Source organism: Phaethon aethereus (assembly GCF_964289735.1).
Source record: "Phaethon aethereus genome assembly, chromosome: 16".
Taxonomy (NCBI): domain Eukaryota; kingdom Metazoa; phylum Chordata; class Aves; order Phaethontiformes; family Phaethontidae; genus Phaethon; species Phaethon aethereus.
The window spans coordinates 13,497,960-13,517,196 of record NC_138592.1 but is presented as its reverse complement, the minus strand read 5'-3'; the positions used below and the strand labels follow the sequence as shown (position 1 = coordinate 13,517,196).

The following is a 19,237-nucleotide window of genomic DNA, read 5'->3' as shown; positions in this document are numbered from 1 at the left end:
GGGAAGGAAAGGAGCCCTTTTTCCAGGTTTGTTCTCATTTCCTAGAGACTTGTTTTTGTCAGTAGAAAAGTCTAAAGGTAGGTTTCTCTTTTGGTTATACTTTAGAAACAGAGCCCAGACCTGTAGTTTGTTGGCTGATGTACAGCTGCTCTCAGTCTGGTACTCAGCATCTGTGAAAACTGGACCCTTGTGTGAGGGACCCGTCTTCCCCGCTCTGTCCCGATAGCAAGAATTGTGGTGTGAACGGCACACTTTGTAATCTGAAACTCAAGGAGCAATAGGCAGATTCAGTCTGTACTTCTCATGGGAAAGCAAAAGCCAAAAAATCCCCCAAAACTTTCAAAATCACAAATTTTAGAGAGGAAGAAGAGGAAATGCAATTAAACCGGTCTTGTGCATATGTATTCAAAACTTCTGCTAACCACTGTATCTCAGTAAGGATCAATATCGCTGTTTTACACCAGGGAAGTTAAGTACAGAGCACTTTTTAGACGTGATTTACACAGACTGGTCACCCCTCCAGTTCCATCTGAATTTAACAGCCATTAGCATTGAAGAAATTTCTATCTTGTGACTTGAAGACAAATTAAATCTTTGGCGTTCTGTCTTCTCGGACAGATTCACAAGACATTGGATGTTGCTGTATGAGCAAAATAAGTTTAATTTTTGATGTTTATTAATATTCATTCCTGGGAAAGAAAAAGAGATCTTAAAACGGGCATCAGTCATCACACTACCAGTATCTGTCTTTGGGCACTACCTACAGTTCAGTGCTATTTGTTCCCATCCGTTACGCCTTCTGCTAATAAATGTTCTGTATCTGCAATAGTGGATGACTCCCCAGGCTTGGCTCTGACATGATTTGTTGATAGTAAGATATAGGGGATTTTGGTTTTGCCTCTGCCCTATCCTGTGCTTGATTAATACTGTTTTATGCATGTTTTTAGCTTTGTAATTTTCTCTCCCAGTTGTAGACAGCTCTGGATTTAAGCGTTTTACACAAGCATCTTCACTAGAGAAGTGAATATTTAAGACTAACAAATAAAGGAGGTAGATTTCCCTATTTTTAATACTTCAGTAAGGCTCATGTTGTACCCCAGTACTGTAAAGCCTGAAGAGGAGGTAATACAGCCTTAGAGGTTGTTTTTGGAGAAAATGCGTGTGGCCATTTAGCTCTCAAAGATGTTCAGCAGATGTCGTCAGGGTAGTCTCTTCAGGGGAACCAGCGTGTCCTTCCCTTGTATCTGTTAACAGCTCCCGGCAGCATGTAAGGATGTTTACTCTTGTTCTCATTTCAACTACTCAAGAGGTTCCTAACAACAAGAGTCGCTGCCCTCCAGAGAGGATGAGGACTAGAGTGCCTTGTAGTTCCTCGCAGATGGGAGGAACAAACAGAGAAAGCTCGCTGTCATGAAGTCGCACAGAAAAACTGGCTTGTGCTTAGACATAGAAATTTGACATGAATTTCAGTCTTCTGTAGCTTGGATGGGCTTTTGCCTGTGCATAATCCATCTGCTGCGGGTATATCCACAACCTAATGTTTGAAGAACAGCAAAGATATTAAGAAACTGATATTGCTGCATTAACAAATGCCACCATCGCTGGCTTTTTAAATTGCGGGATGAATTATTCGCATGCAGTGGAAGCTCGAAAATCAATGGCTTGATCTGTTCTGCTGTATCTGTAGCCTCCAAGGCCAGGTCAGCCTCTAAGGAGCTGTGGGAGAGGCTTTCACATCAGTTCTCTGCACTAACGTTGGCCTGCAGCAGAATGAGCGATGGATTGTAGGCTGTTACTTGAGCTGAATTTCTCTTGCATTTCTTTTTGCCTGCAGATGATCAGGTAGCTTGAAAAACTCTCTCTCATCCAGTCTTTAGCGGCTTCTAGTTTTGTGTGCTGTTTTTAAGTTGCCAATAGTTTTTCAGCTGTACCTAATGAATTGCTCTGTAAGGTAGGTAGGTCTGACAGCCTTTTTTCACCAAGGAGGCAGAGAGATTTGACTTGGTGAGGTCCACGTGTTTGAAGACCTGCACTGTTACACATGTGTCCAATAGTCCCAAGTCTTAGCCCACCTCACCAAAGCATCTTCCTTACATCTTTAAGGGGATTTCCTTCTATGCTAACTGAAGAAAAAAATGTATGCAATAGTTTTTACAAGAGTAGAATACACTCGTGTAAGGTGTTTACCAAGCAACTCTTAAAAAACTCTTTAGAATATAGAGAAAATTACTTTCTCCAGGTTTTTTTTTTTTTTTTTATTATGCACATGTGGTTTCTTCATAGCCTTTGAAATGAAAGATGCATCTACTTCTCTTTGTCAAACCTGGTGTCAGAAGGCTTTTTGTTACGGAATGTGCCTTTTTGTAGCTCAGTTGATATCGTTAGATAAATTATGTTTTGATTTAGGTTTGCCAGACCATTGTTTGTATTGTATATAGCATATTATAGCTGGATATTTATCATATAATAAAGCCTTGATGCACACAAAAAAGCAAATTAATTGTGCCAGCTTGCACCATATCCCTAACGTAAGGGGAAGAGATATTAGCTATGCTGTAGTCCTCCTTGGAAGATATCAAATAATTGACAACCCTTACTCTAGTGTAGAGAGACTGGATATGTGTGTAATTAAATCCACCACAAACACCACTCAAAATATAATTTATTTTGTGCAAAGGATGTCTTATTGTGTTACACACTTGCCAAGGCTAAGAGAATAAAAATATAAACAGAGATAATAGGCCTGTCATTTCATACACAGAATGAATTCTTGGATATTAAAGCAAAAGTTTTGGAAGAAGCTTCTCTATGTGTGCAAGAGGACACATCAGTGCAGCATTGCTTTTAGTTGTTGGAGGCATAGGTTAGTTTTCTGGTCAGAAGGCAATATCATGCTCTGTGTCCAGATATCTACTACCTCTCAGACTAACAAAACGCTGTTTACGAGACAAGCTGACATCTATAAAAAGATCTAAAGTTTTAATCCCTAAAGGTGCCCTGGATGAGCAGGTCCCCTCCCAGCAGCCTTACTGGTACTTCGCACAGGGGTCTGATCATACAGAGCCACTTCCAGGCTGGGAATCTAATCTCGCAGCTGTTCTTCATCTTACCTGTGACATCTTTGGAGAAGTTTATCCGTTTTTCTGTGGCAGGAGACATATTTATTTCACTTGTCTGGGTAGCAACAGAAATATTTAATACAAGGTGTTGTAGCAGCAGGCGAGCAATAATATCTCGCCCTCAGGGTTACTCATCAAATGGGGAAAGATGCCACCAAGCTGGTCCCTGCTTCAGCTTTTCTCTGCGCACTGGACTCTGCTATGTTTCTCTTGGCAGAGGAAGACCTCAGAGCTTACTTCAGCAAGTTGGTGATTATTGCTCTGGCAGAGAGTCACAAGAAGCACCATTTCCTGAGCAGGGAGAGTTTGTGAATATTAGAAGTGGAGTCAACATTGTTAAATTTTATTATCTGCAGTTACACCCTAACAGATAAGCTGAGATGCCTGAAGAGTTTCCCAATCAGGCCATTTATGTGAGAGCCAGTGAATCATCGATTTAACATCTTATACAACATTTTGGGGTATTCTGTGAAATCTTAGGCTGATAATGAAAGTGCCAGCTTCCAGGAATCAATACATCTGCATTGGCAATGGACATCTTAGTGTGAGGAGTAAGAGTGTTGCACTAAAAAGGGTTAACAAGCTGACAACATATTTTGTTATTGCAAGTTGCTAATATTAGAAATTACCTTCTTATAAACAGCCTGTTTCCAGCAACATGCAGAATACCTGTCTTATTTACAGCAGCACAAAAAGAACTGTGGAAAATAGGAAATGGTTCTAGGAAGGAACCAGAGCCCTGGACAGCCTCCCCTAATGAGACTTCAGAAGCTCTCAATTGATTAACTTTATCAAAGAGAAACTGAAGAAGTGATTTGATCAGTGCCTGCATGGGTCAAGATTTCAAGTGCTCAGAGGGCTCTTTAATCTAACAGAAGGTATAATAAGATTCAGTGCCTGCAAGTTGAAGCTAAGAAAAAATCAAATTGCAATTAAGAAATGTTTAGACAGCAAGGGTAATTAACTGTTGCCACAACTTTTGGGTTCAGAATGGAATCGACATCTCTTGAAATATTTTAAATTGGATCATTTCTTGGAACTATATTCCATCTTTGGTGAAATATGGTGGTATGTGTACCTATCAACAAAATGAGGACATATTAGATGTGTGTATGAAATATAATAAAAAACCCAATGCATGAATCTGTATGTTTAGTAGTTTCTGAGTATTAGAGTGAATTATTTCAACATCTTTAAAAAAAAAAAAAAAAAAAATCTCTATTTTCTTGATTTGCTATTCTCACTGAAGCCCATGAAAGGCACACATGCTTTAGAGGCACTGCCAAAACGTTGGTGAAAGTCTTGGCCAATATGTCCAACAAACTCATCCTCATTTGCAAGGGAATGGGGACATGTTTGTGAGAAGGGGACAGAGAGAAAGGACTATGGAAAATTGCTATGGGACTTGCCTTTACTGCAACTATTAAAGCAGAAGTTTGACTTTGCTGAGGGGCTGGTGGTTTTGTTGTCTTTTCCAATAAATAACAGTGCCAAAAGGAATGAGATCTGGTTTATAGACGCAACCTGCAGGAAAAGCAAAGCCTGTTTGCAAGCCCTCCAAAGACTCTTTTGGTTGATTGTCCTAGTGAGAGATCAGTTTGCTGCTACCTCCCCTCCCTCCTGCATTTTGAATTGTTCACAAAATTGCTGTAAGCAACACATCTTGAGAGACGATATTGTGCCTTGCCTGAGTGCCTCACTAACCCCACTTATGTTCAGGCCCGTGGTGTGACTAGACGGAGGAGGAACAATAAGTTTCTTGCATCAGGCTTTATGAGCAGAACAGATGAACGCTAGGCTAACCTCATGCATAGCGATTTGTCTCCATAAAAGCCCCTCTACTCTTTTTGTGGCCCAGGTTAAAACACTTGTGGAAATAACTGACAGCCATCCTGAGCTGCTGCAAACGTCAAGCTTGGGTTTTCTTTCGGGTAGCGCAGAGGCCATTCAAGATGTGTTTGTCATGGCCATCCAGAGGGAGGTGACCTGCCTAGGGTCAGCTCGGTGTGTCATCCGGTTGAGAGTAGGATGACCCAGATTGTGACGCTTGGTTTTTACGCAGAAGCAATTGGCTGGGCGAGAGGCACGCAAGCGGTGTGATGCCACACCACGCTGCAAGAGCTGTTGCTACAATCAGTGGGTTTTGTACCCTTTTTTATGTCTGACCAGAGGCAGATAAAAAGTTGTCACTATAAACTCAAAGGCCAAAGTCAGGTCCTTGTTTGCTGCTGAGCAGCTTTTAGTTCCAGATTCGTAAGATGGGTCCCTACTTTGAGAGAAGTTATTCTGGAAAGCGGGGGGCACCACATTTCTGGCTTTCGCCTCTCCGTATGGTACTTCTCTCTGAGAAGAGAGCCAAGTATACCAAAATTAAAGATCTGATGAAGAGAGAAATTAATAATTGCCTGCAAAGGAGTTGAGCTATCGGAGCTACGTTTTACAAGTAGCCTGTGCTCTGCATGTGCCCTTACTGTATTAGCACTAGAACATTAGCACGTTGGTTTGATGACTCCCTCTCGAATAGGAGTGTTGTAATGTTTTTTAATTGGGGCTGATAAAAATGTGGCATTACTTGTAGGTTCCTCAGAGAAGCCAGTTGTGAAATTGGGTTTGTATTAAACCTAATGATGGAAAATTAAGCATAGTACGTCTGTTGGAAATGGTCCGCGATAAAAATCTTCTCTTCTCCATTACAGGAGGTTAATAGGGAATAGGGGAGGAAAGATGCACTGGGAAAGCGAATCCAACTAGGGGAATTAATAAGCCTTGAAATTCCCTCTGTTCAGAGTTCTCACACTGTCATTAGTTGGAGCATTAGCGATGATTATACAAATGCTTTGGATGTTAGTCTTCCTTAAATCCCAAATTTATTCACATTTTGTATCTGAGGGTTGCTTCACTAGAGCCATAGCTCTCTAAATCTCTGAGTGTCCTGGGGATGTGCCTGTGTTTATGAGCACCTGGAATTCAGAAATCCTTAAATTCGGTAGCCTGATCTTCAGAGCAGATGATCACTTTGGGCTAATTTACTTCAGAAGAAGCAGGATGTGTTCCGCATCTCTGATAATTCAGCCACCGGACTTATTTATCTCGCACTGGAGATCAAGTTGCCCTGCGGCAGTGCCCACCGCTGGCATTCCTTTCTCCTCATAGTCCTGCAACTTCAAAATAGAGCATACGCCTGTCTTGATATTTTCCCCCTAATATAACCACTCTTGAGAGTGGTGCCAACTATGTCAGCTCGTGCACCAAAAATTAGGTATGGGGTGCTGATATCTTTGTGGTTCATGGAGAATAGTCATCGGTTAGTGAAGGTCACAGGTTTAAGATGGCTGAGTGTTTAAGCGTTAGGCTGCAGTCCTTTTCACAGAGTTTTAATTCCTCTTCTTATCGACTCTGTGGTGAAATTCTTGTTGAGTTGCAGGCTCATTGATGTGCATTAAGAGCGTGCCAGTCAGGTAGGCAGAGACCTGTTGGTTTGGGCATCGAGCTGTTAAGAGAGTTTTGTGGGGTCGAGGCCCACTTGCTTGGGTAAGATCCTAGCTTGATATAACGGTAAGCCAGCTAAACGTTATTTGTCGTGTTTTGTTGTGTCGTGGGTTCGCCAGCTGCTGGGAAGGCAGTCTAATGCCCTCATCTGTCTGCTCCTACCCAGCTTTGCAGTGAGGGACAAGAGCAGAGATCCCGACCGCTTCCCGTCAACACTCCACAGCGATTTCGCAAGGATAGCAATGTCTACAGTGGCACTCTGGCTCTATTTCTGCCTCACAAAAATCACTCTGAAATTGCAACTTGATTTATTTATTCTTTATCCCTTCAAAAACATGACTGCGGTGTTGTTGACAAGGGATAGTGTTTAGGCTCTTTGTAAATTTTCTGTAAGAAACAAGCCTTGTCTATGCAGTCTCAAGGGGGTTTTTCATGAACAGTTGGAGGGAGATGTATTTTCTGTTTGCTAATAGCTTGGTTTTGGGTAAGACTAGAAAGAATTGATGCAGACTCTTAAGGGCTGTATGTGCGAAAGAACCCAAGCATCTCAGATGCCTGTAATCATAGGAAAAAACAACGGTTCATTTAGCCAACTGTTTAAATTTGGTCAACACTGGTAGATAAGCAACTTAATTTTTCATCTAATCTGAGTTTCTGTTGTTAAAAATAACTGTCGTGACAGTCAATTGTTTGGTTATTTAAGCTCTCTTCTGTTAGCTCACTAGGAATGTTTTGTTGTCTATATGTGTATATATGTTGTGCCGAGGATACAAGAGGTTACCATTCTACCTGTGTAGCGATAGAGGGTCTTTTTTTAATACTTTCAAAAATAAAAGTTTTTCTATTAAGTTTATGTATCTGAAATTTAAGTTTCTGCATGCAAGATAACAATATGCTGGTTTATTCTTTCTGATAATATTACATCTTTGTAATTGACATATAACTTTTAGGCCTGAACTAGCAGAGCGGTTTAATTTGCCTCTAACATCTTGTTTGGCTTATTTGAAATGTGAATAATTTGTTTGCTATTAACTTGGGCCCCTTTCAGTTATCTCATATTGTACACCCCAAATCCTGCTGGAGTATCTTGCTCAGCTGTACGTATCTTTCACTCATGTTCTTTGCAGGTTTGTGAAGAAAGGTATGTAACTCGATTTGGGGCGTTACACAGAGCTCACCCTTACAAAATGTGCCGTTTTGCTCGCTGTGCCGTATCCTCGTTAGCCTGATTGGCTCTTTGCTCTGTTCCTATCTCTTTGGGTTTGTCTCCTTGCCACAAAAAACATCCAAGTGTATCTTTCCTACTTGTTTCTTTACTTTCTTTTGCCTGCACCAACCTATGGGGTGGTGGAGAAACAAAGAAAGAAATGGGACAATAATGAGAATGGAAATACCAGGTAGGTGAAAGCTTGTTTTGCCTCCCTGTCTTTAAAACAGACAGTAGCCATGGAGAGATGACCCAGCCAACCCTGACTATCCAGACCCACCCATACCGGAGCTGCGAGCCGGTGGAAATGTCCTACCCCCGTGGGCAGTTCCAACCAGCCATCCGAGTGGCCGACCTGCTGCAGCACATCACCCAGATGAAGCGAGGACAGGGCTATGGATTTAAAGAGGAGTATGAGGTGAGAGGAACGCTTGCGCATACGAATGAGTAGAGAAGTTGCACTCGCGAAGGACAGATGATTGGGAGGGGAGGGTAACTGTTTTTAAGAGCTTCTTTTCATTAATTCACTTACCCTTTTAATCCTTTCCTTTCTCCATCTTCTTTCTGTTTATGAGGGTAGGATTTTACAGCACTAGCAACCTTTGGTGTCCCTCTAGTCCAAAAAAAAAAGTGTTTACTACAGCAGTAAGGTAATGACATTGTGCCCATCCGTTAGCATGTGCCCTCTCTCCCATAAAGAGCAGACAGTAAATATTTAACAGGTGCTGAACTCAATGAAGGACTTGGAGTCCCATAGTCCCTTACTTATTGATGTGCTTTCACTGACAACAGTGCAAGCCAGGCTTTAAGAAAAGGAAGGGTTTTTGCTTGAGATTTTTGGGAGCTCCAATACTCAGGAACGATTGATCAAATTAAATCACAACAAAATGACCTGAATGCAGAATTGTAAAGGCACAGGCAGGAACGTTGTGTAGCTTAAACGAAGGTGGAGCTTTTCAGCGTGCTCAAACCTCTGGCTCAGAATATGTTCAACTGATGTACTCTTCCAACTCCGTGTGAGGAGAGAAGCAGAGAGTAAGCTGCAAAAATGAAAGCAGCCCTTCTTCTCCCCAAGCTGGAATGACCAGAGATGTAATCAAATGACAAGAAATGTGACATTGGGGAGGAGTTGGAAGATGAATATACATTCAGAGCAGAGAGAACAGAAGAGGGAAATAGCATCAAACATATGTGAGACTTTGCTCTAGCAAGCGATAATTATAATGAATGTAGTAAGCTTGTGGGAAGGCAAAAAACAATTAATATGCATAGTGGCATTAAAACTACTTAAAAATAACATAACAGCTGTGAAAAATAAGTTACTTAATGAAAACAGCTCACTTTTTCACCCTTCAAGTAAGAGTCCAGGGGGGTTGTATCATTGATGTTGGGTTTTGCTGTAATTGAGAGGCAATCTCTTCCTGGTTGTCACCAGGGAGTATTTTTTAAATCAGATGGCATCAAAGACTGTCATAGCAAATATTTCTGGTAACTGTATGTTAACCAGGTCTAGTCACTCATGCCCCACAATCAAGCACGTCAATTAAACTATCAATATATGAAGAGCTCTGTTTAATATTGAAAAAGGATAATAATTCTCTTGGGAGATTTACTTAGCCCCCCCCTTGGCCTCCATTTCCATGAATAGTACCCAAAACTACATTCAGCTCAATTACGGATGCCCGAAGATCTAGTTCTTGATGTTCAAGAAGAAAACAGGTGCTGGCATATATGTAATTTTCTGGCACTGGCATTGGTAATTATCAAAATAACACATTAGCATGAAAAATGTCAATGCAACTTTCAGTTCTGCAAGTTTTGCCTTTCCCAGAAAGTGCTATCTACATACGTATATAATGACGATGACATTCTATAGATTTGCATAATTTCTTTCTTTACAAGAAATAGCCTGGAGAATGCCAGAAGCTCTCCAATCGCATGTGCTCTTCTACCCTTCAGTCAGAGGTAATTGCCCGAAGTAGCAGCCATTTTCAATGGTGGAATTTGATTTTCAGAGCATGGGCCATAGGCAGCAATTCAGCTCCAAGGAGCTTTCAGCCACCACCAGCAAACCACAAACGCAGGGAGCACGTCAAGGGGTGCTGTCACTCCGGGAAGGCAGGAGGTTTAGGTTGGCTGAGGGTGGTGTCTCAGCCTGGAATCTGGAGGAACGCAAAGCTGCAAAACTGGCTTTGCAAAACGTCTTGCAGAATGCTTGGTAAAATCTTAAAAAAGAATTTGATGTCTCTTTTAAAATGTGTTTTCATACACTAATATCAGTGTCACCTCCAAATACTTTTTTTTTCTTCTAAGGAGCTGATTTTCTACTTTGCAAATTGCTAGCATAAATTACAGCCTATTTAGTGACATGTTACCAAATAACTTTACTCTCATGAAAAATCACTTTGAACGGAGTGTCGGTCACACGTGACAATCTCTTATCTCCGTACCTTCTCATCTCCACTGAGCAACCTGGCAATTGCATTCGATATTTGTTTAAAATACACCTTCACCTACAGACCATTAGAGCACAGGCGACATGTTTTACCGAGGGCATCTCAAAAAATATTTCTGGTACTTGCACCTTGCACGTAACTCCACGCTGAGATAAAAGCAGGATGTGATTGTGTAAGTGGTGCCACTGCTGGTGTGAAATGGATGGTGACTGCGTCTGTGAACATGGGAATCTGTCGGCACTTGCCATGTGTGCGTTATTTTGGGTCTGCCTGCTGCACCTGAGGCCAAAGTGTGACTTGGGCCTTTTTTGGCTGCTGCTTCCGTTTAGCAATGAAACGTGTAGACCACGAAGAGAAAAATATATCCCTGGCAGTGGATGTAGATAGCGCTATTTGGGATTAGGCACAGCCGTAAACATTTACATGGGACACGTTTAAATGTCACCTGTTCCTTTTTCAGAACGTATCAGCCCTGATTTGTTGCGAGCTGCGGGACTCGTCCCACAGACTTACTGCGAGCGCCAATTACTGGCTGCAGAGATAATAAGCTTAAGTACCCAAACTCATTTTCCTTTATGATTTAGTATGTCGCTAAAGTACATTCTCCTGCTGCATTACTGAGACCGTTTAGTTATTTTGGATTTTGTGGCTGCATCTTCATGTTGAGAGTCTTCAGCTTGTTGAAGTCACATCTGGATTTTAACCCTTTCTTTTCTGGCTGGCTACACATCTTCTAACTGGTCAAAAGAATAGATCCTGTGTCTCAGGCTGTGATGTGACACTGCAGAATGTTTGGCAGCGGGGTGTTGCTGCAGGTGCTGTCCTTTGACAACGTTGGCTTAAGGCTTTGCTACGAACCAGAATGGGGAACCGAATTGGCTGAAATGTTTCTTTTCAGGTTCTTTTTTTAATCCAAAGCAGTTTTTAACCCTGGGTCACAGCAGAGTTACGGGAACAGTTTTGCCACCGCTGTTGAGAAGGTAGTGGCTGCAGTGAGGCGGCCAGGACTCCGTGGCAGCTTTGAGATGAGCAGCAAGGCTTTTAATTGATGTTGTTGCCTTTGGCAGCAATACTGCAGCATTGGGGTAGATCAGTGCAAATGAGTGATTCCAGTTTTTGTGTTTAAATTAAAAACAAACAGCAAACTACCTAAATGCATCCATTGGAAATTTAAATTGGCTTGCAATAAGCCTCAATTTAATGTGAACGCTTTAGTTATGTTTGGGTTATGTTGCTTAGAAAGTTTGATTGAGATGAAGCTGACTTTTAGAGATCTATCCTTGTAATTTCAGATAAAAATTAGATCAATTTAGTTTAAAAAGCATCATTGTAACCTAAGTTCCACTACTGGGAAGGCATTTCAGTATAAATTTAGCAAAAGTTCTCTAGAAGAAGAAAAGTAAGAAAAGCCTGAAAAATCAAGTCCAGAATTTTGAACGCTGAAATTTTGCAGTTGTTAAAGAAAGAAGGAGGAGTGTTTCCTGAGAAATGCAGATCGAATACCGATGCCCGAGTGATCTATCCTGATTTTCCATTGCTAATAGTACAGAAACAGAAATAATAACCCTTTTTGCTATTGTAGAGATACTTATTGTACAAACAAAAACTGGAGGAACAAAACATGCTCCTCTCTTTCTGGATACAACCAAATCATAATTGATATTTTTGCCTGTGTATTTCTAATGCAGTTTCAACTCTTGGTGCTGCATTTTTAGTGATCTCACAGAAAAATTATTTGTGCTGTACCACCTATGTGCGTGCAGTTACTCCAGTTTGTACATCTGGTGTGTATAAAAACAGGGGTATAAGGTACACCTCTGCAAAGGCAGTTTGTATTCCTCACCAACCAGAGCTGTGCTTCCTCTCTTCAGAGATGGATAGTTCTGTGAAAAGCAGAGATTTCTTTAGTATTGAATGAGAAGAAAAATCCTGGACTCTTAAATATTTGGAGGATGTATCAGGCGAATACGAAAACATCCATTTCAATGGAGAATTTCATGTTCAAATCACATGAAAGGATAGGGTTTGCTGAAAAGGGATCTGTTGGACCTGAATGCATTTTCTTTGGCCAAGATAGCTTCTCCCACGTGGAAGTCATGAGAAAGGATTTTCTTTTTTTTTTTCCTCTCTTTTGCTTTTCAGGTGGCTATGATTAGATTTCTAATGACTGTTGCCATTCTTTGGTCAATCTGCTGTAATTTGATATTACTGGAAAAATAAGGCACCTTTTTCCTCAGTCTTTGAAGATGAAAATGACCCTTCCTCACCTCTTTTCTTTTACTTGGGGTTTTTTTTGTTGTTGTTGGGGGAGGGGGTTGGTTGTGGGGTTTTTTTGTTTTGCTGTTGTTTTTTTTCTCAGGAGATGAGCTGCTATTTGGAAACAGCTGTCTGTAAAGGAAATATATGTGTGATCAAAGCCCTCACCAATTACAGAGTTATTACTCTTTCTCCTGGGCTTTTGAAGAGGAACTCACTGTCCCTGTCTTTTGTCAGCAATGCTCCTGGCAGTGCTGCAGTGCCTGACATTTTCTGTCCTGGAGCCCCTTGGGGGAAATTCCCAACGATCTGGTCTGCCAGGGGTTTGCTCATATTAATTATGATTGTATTGTCAGTGTTGTAGATCCTAATAATTGTTTCTCTCTTCTGTTGCATTCAGGCAGTGTAATAGACCTGGATGGCTTGTAAAGATGAATATAAATTCATTTTCTAGCACAGCTGTATTAAACTACCTGCTGCTAGCTAAGGCAGATACGATTCTACAAGGATTATGGTATAAACCCCCCATAATTCCCTAGGGACCATAAATAACACAATTTATAATGTTGCTGTTGTTTTTACCAATGTAAGATCACATTAGGGAGTAGATCTTGGAGGAGGCAGATCTAGAGAGAAGGTTCAGTGGGAGCGGTTCTCCTCCGGGCCCGTGTTTTCGGCACACGTCAAGGCTAGGCTGGCTGCAGCCGACACCGGAGTTTGCAGATCGTGGCTTTCCGTGTGGCTGTGCCGCCGGCGATACCCAGGCGCCGGTGCTGTTCCGGCAGAAAGCCCTGCTGTGCCCGCTGGTCTGCCTGGGCGGACACCCCCCACCGTCCCGAGACGGGGAGAGGGACCGTCCTGCTTGCAGGCGCTGCGGTCCAGCTTCCAAGGAAGACAAGGCTGTCCTTTAGCCAGATCCCGTGACAGCTGGCGTTTTCCTGGCTTTGCCTTGAAAACCCTTCCTGGCTGTGTCTCAAGGGGAAAGTGGCTCGTTTGGCTGTGTTCAGAATCGTTACGGGACCCAGCTATAGGGTAGGGAGGCACTGTGTGCTGCCAGTTTCCTTACCCCACCCTTTCGCAACTGAAAGAGCAGATTTTAGGAAAATGGCTATTTATTTTCATAGTTCGTGAGCGTGTTTTACGTCTTTTTACCTCTCTTCCTTAGACGTGATAAAAAACTCTGAGCTTTTTTATTTCCCCCCAAGGAAACCAGCTAGTGATTTGCATTGCATCATCCCGTTGTTAATACAGAAATAGGTGAAACCACTGTATCTGTTTTCAACTTCAATATGAAAGACTGAGCGCTGCATTTCAGCCATCCGGGTTTTTCTCAGAAGTGTAGGTATGTGAAATCTCCACAAACCCTATTCAGGGAAAATGAGGCTACTCTGTGCAGCCAGAACCAAATTCCCCTGATCCTTTTAAGTAGCAGGAGCAAAATGATTCTTCGCTGGCAGAAGCGAAGAGATGCAAACGGTCTGCACCAAGCTCTGCTTTTTGCATTTGTGGATGTGTCCTTTCCTCAAGAACAGCTGTTTGCTTGGTTGACTACTGAATTATGCAGCACCTTTATTTTTGCCCTGCTCAGTCATCTTAATCCACCTGAAGGCATTGGCCAGATTTTTATAAACACTCTGCTATTGTTTATTTTGCAGGCACTACCTGAGGGGCAGACGGCGTCCTGGGATACAGCCAAGGAAGACGAAAACCGCAATAAGAATAGATATGGAAACATAATCTCCTGTAGGTGTAAATTCACATTAAACAGCATTCTGTAAGATTTTATAAGCATCCTGTGGAAAAGGGTGTGTTTGAGAATCTCACTAAAGGCTGGTTTACAGTGCTGAGTGTTCAGTTGTTCAATCTGTTTGTTACAGGCTGCATTTCCATGATTTTTAAATTTTATTTTATGGGGTTTTTTCTTTGTTTTCCATGAAGTCATTGCATGACTTTACAGTTCTTTAGCATATTTTCTATCTATCTTGCTTTGTGCTTAATGTTTGTAATTTAAGAGTGAAATCCTTTTGTCCAATTTTTTGCAGCGGGTGATGACGTCAATTTTCTGTCCATCTTTACTACCTAACCCAGAGCTTTCAGTGCCATGAATGGGAGCACAAAAAGAGATGCAGATACATCTGATTTTTAGATATGGATCAGAGCTCAGATTTTTCCTTCCTTGTGGCCAGTAACCAGTGGAGCAGTTGCTGCTTGTCCCCAGAGAGCTGGTTTGATGCGTAGGACAGGCTGGGAGAGCTGGGGGGGTTCAGCCTGGAACAGAGGAGGCTTCGGGGAGATCTTAGTGCAGCTGCCAGGGCTGAGAGGGGCTGGTAAGAAAGGTGGGGACAGACTGTTTAGCAGGGCCTGTTGTGATAGGACAAGGGGTAACGGTTTTAAACTGAAAGAGGGCAGATTTAGATGAGATATAAGGAAGACGTTTTTGACAATGAGGGTGGTGAAGCACTGGCCCAGCTTGCCCCAAGAGGTGGTAGATGCCCCATCCCTGGAAACATTCCCAGTCAGGTTGGACGGGGCTCTGAGCAACCTGCTCTAGTTGAAGATGGATCTAGTTGGACTAGATGAACTTAAAAGGTCACTTTCAACCCAAAGGTTCTCTGCGGAAGCCATTCAGGTCACCTTTATTCTCCAAGTCAGGATTAGATTCACCTCTGTCATTTTTATCAGGTATTTATGAAGCCTCTTCCTAACGATCTCCAAAGTTGAGCTTTCCACAAGTTCTCCAGGCAGCTTACCCCAATGTTTCATTATTCCTTGTAATGACTGGGGAGAGGAGGTGTGAGAAGTAATTCTTTTTAAGGGCTGCTGAGCAACATCAAGTTGAAGAAGCCAGGCCCGAGACCATCAGAACAAGAAGTAAGAATATAAATGAATGTGCTATAGATTTTCATGACTGGATAAAGCTATCAAATGCTATAAGAGCAAAATTAAATCACACTGACTAATATATTTAGTACCTTAGTTTTTCTCAGGTTAAATATGTATTTCTTCTAGAACAGACAGACTTTACTAAAGAAGTAAAAAAACCACACAAAACTTGGCCACGAAGATCATCTCACACATATCTTGACTACTCCTGTCTTTCTTTTAAGACTTGAAAGAAATTATTAACATAACAGTATTTGGGGAATGGCACAGAACAGCTCAGTTCGGGGACCCCATGGTATAGATGAAGAAATCTGAAAATGGAGATCAGAAGTTTGAAAGCCCTGATCTGATCCCACTTCTGCAGCTGGATTTCTGTGTTGGTTGTGAGCAGGTCACCAGTTACACCAGCCTTTGTTTCTCTGTGGGGAAAATGGAAATGATAGTCCTGGAGGATTACAGTTAGCATGAAAATTGGCTTCCTTAACTTCAGCTGCCTAAAAGTTCCACCTCACTGTGAGTGTCCTGTGTTGCTAGTAGCAGAGGGATACCTCCAGACAGGGGTTCAGCTTACCTGTCTATAGACTTAGATTAAATTAGTCTAAGACAGATTAATTGTCCAGCTCTAACAGCCCAGCTATGGAAGTGCCATAGTATGATATAAGGAAGGAAACGTGAAAGACTCTGTGTTTTTCTGTGTGATTTTGAGGAAGCAGTTGACATAATTTAAAAGTGCAGTTGAAAAGAGACAAGACTGTGTGTAATAGCCACCATCTAATTTATGTTGAAGGTGGTCACAAGAAAACGTTGAACTCCAAGTGAAATGTGAAAAGAAATTAAGGAAGCAAAATCAGGGAAGATAAATGGGTTATTATCTAAAGGGCATTATCTAAAGTGAAGGTGTTCACAAAGATGAATTGTTGTCTAACAAAGAGTGATGTTAGCCTTTTAGCTATAAATATAAATACAGGAGCAATACAGATAGGAGGTGATGCGCCTGAATAAGGAAATGCAAAATGTAATCAAAGCTGAGGAAGAAGTGTCTGCACAGTATAAAACATCAGAGAAGAAGCTCAACTTTGAAGGCCACTGGGAAAGACTTCAGAATGAAGTTGAGAGGGTGGAAAGGTCTAGATAAGGAAAGCAAGGTAGTGAAAGAGGAAGGATGCGGAAGAGTTAAAGGCAAATAGCAAAGTTGAGTGGGTTTTCTTTGCCTTATATATGAAACAAAGAGTTTGAGGAGGAGACAGCAAGGAGAATTTAGTGACATGCAATAAAGAGTGGTAAAGTAAAACAGAGTGAAATCTTTACTTCACTTTGAAGAGGCTGGAGAGAAGGAAGGGGCATATCATTCGTCAGACGTTTTGTAAAACCGGTGGGAAGTTATCAGTGGTGCCACTGGCAAAGCCATGAGCCAGACCCTACTGATGGGTGACGCTGGGCAACTTTCCTGAGCAAAAGCAGCGACAGGATCCAGAATAGAGAATTGATAGCAGAGCTGGGAATAGCAGGAGAGCGGTTCCCTCTGGGCAGATCATGAAAACGAGGTATGCTCAGTGGGTACAAATTGTGCAAAAGCCTGAGCAGAGGAGGGGAGGTGGGAAACGATTACACCGTTAGCTGCTTTGTTGTGCTAGGATTGTAATTGCTAGTAAAACCTGAGAGTATGCACTGATTGCTCTTACCAGTTTACTTGGTAAAAGGCTGCAGATGGTAATTAACATTATTTATTTAATTACAGTTGTCATTTCATCACTCCTGGAACAAGTACCACATGGTTTTTGGGGAGTGAATTGAAAAGTCAGGTTTTGATCTAACTTTTGTAACTGCTTCAGAGACATTTGTTAAAATGTGGGTTTGCAAGCTCGTGCAATAAGGAGCATTGCTGAGTGAATCACAGCAGATTAGATCTTGTCTTTATGGCCTTCTGGGTAATAGTACACTTACAGGACTGTTTTACTCGGCTCACTGCTTTCCTAGGGCCGTATTAACATCGTGCCTCTCTGTGAAAACCTAGATCTTACTGCCAGCCCCAACATCTGCTGTTCGTACATTTGCAAACCAAAACTGCAGATGAGGCTAATCTGTTCATGGAGAGGAAATTCAAGAGACCTCTAAGCTCTCTCATGCTTTAATCCCCAGCTTTTCAGGGTTCCCTTCAATCTACAATGCTGATATGTTTTTTGGAGAAAAGAAAAAGCTGAGGACTGGATTTGGGGTCTGTATGACTGCAGAAATCCACTGCTGATGGTGGAAAGATGCACTGTAATTGCACAGATTTGCCGTGCTGGAGGGAGCTGCCCTACCTGAACTTTTTGTTACATGGGCAGTGTGCACGAGCTTTGCTCCCGCGCTTTGGGTATAAAAGCTGTAAACACAAAGACAGTTGTGGAGATGCCAGATTTTTCTTTAGGGGCCAAGGGTAGATAGTGGATCCATTTATGTGCAGAAGTGAAATGATTTAAATTTGCTTTAGGATCAGATACTGAGGCCTTTAAAGTACATCAGCGAGCCCTTGTTAGGGGAGGGATGTTGAGCTTTTGTGGGTTAAGCTGAATCCATTGCGTAGAAGAGAAGACCTCCAGAAGCTGTATGGGACCTTTGGTTATGTTCTGCTTCTCCCAGACTTCTCCAGGTTTAGAGCCATCACATTCTAAGAGAGTAAAAATTCTCAGATGAGACGTGAGGGAATAAAGACATAAGGTTGTGTTTTGCCCCAACTTACAGGGGAGTGCTCTCTTTCCCTTTTCTCCCTTCACTGAGCATAATGTTACAGGAGGAGGTCTGCACTCACGGGGGTGCTTGTACCGGTGCTGCTTTAGATATATCCTCCCACCTGCAGTGGAGCACCTTCCCGCTTAGGCACCATGGTTTTAAAGTCTTGTGATGGTCCATTAAAAACTATTGAGTTGATGACAAAAGGCAGTAGAGAAATTTGCTTCATTGCCTTCATGCCCTGACTACCGTATGCTTTGGGCTGGAAGGCTGAATAAATCGGAGCATTTTGCGGTAGAAGAGATGAACAACAGGGAGAGATTAACAGAGGTCTCAGCTGAAACGCAGGTGGAGTGCACTTCTTGGCCACGGACAGCGATAATGCATAAAATAAAAAAAAAATTAAAAAGTCAGTATTGGATGTAGAATAGAAGTCTTTTATCTTCCCAGCATTTTTATTCGATGGTTTCTTCTGTAGTGCCTAAACTCTTGCTTGCCTGTGCAGTGTCCGTATTACGTGATCCTGAGAGGGTGGGCTATATCACACCTTGCTGTTACCCAGTTCTCGAGGCACAGTCCTGGACCAGTGGGGATAGAAAGGAGACGACAGTGTGTCCTTGACAGGACAAATCATCCTTTTGTACCAGAATTGGGTTGAATAACTTCAGAAGGTGTGTGTATTTCTCCACTGACTATGTGGGGAACCTTGACAGCCAGTTTAGACTAGCTGCGTAATATTTAGATGGCAAAAATTGTGTGAGACTAATCCAGTGCTGGTGTCAAAATGAGATGTGGAAAAATTGCAATGATATTTGAAATAAGCGCGAGTGGGAATTTTGACAGAAGTTTGAAATTATAACATTTTTGTACTAAAATGGGAGCACAATGCTTTTCAGTGAAATTCTTGTCATTTTTGAAATCTGTTTTAAGACCAATTTTCAGTCAAAGTACTCTTCATACAAATCTACAAGTCTGCCAGCTTGCATATGGACTATAGTAAACAGGGAAAAATAAAATCATTTATGGATTTGTTAAAGCATATTTCCATTTTTTGCAGTCCTGAATGTTACAGACATGCAATTTTTCTTCCGTTTCTCTATTTTAAAAAGCTCTTT

General features: G+C 41.9%; 1 protein-coding gene across 3 annotated transcripts in view; it reads left to right on the top strand.

The window, feature by feature from the left end:
• PTPRT (protein tyrosine phosphatase receptor type T) overlaps positions 1 to 19,237 on the top strand; it is a gene marked incomplete at its 3' end in the record, with an annotated part of 341,057 nt that overhangs the window by 295,189 nt on the left and 26,631 nt on the right. For all 3 annotated transcript variants that reach the window (XM_082007343.1, XM_082007341.1, XM_082007342.1), the window contains 2 exons: positions 8,046 to 8,233; positions 14,183 to 14,270. In XM_082007343.1, the coding sequence (XP_081863469.1) occupies positions 8,046 to 8,233; positions 14,183 to 14,270 (276 nt within the window). The remainder of the gene's footprint in view (positions 1 to 8,045; positions 8,234 to 14,182; positions 14,271 to 19,237) is intronic.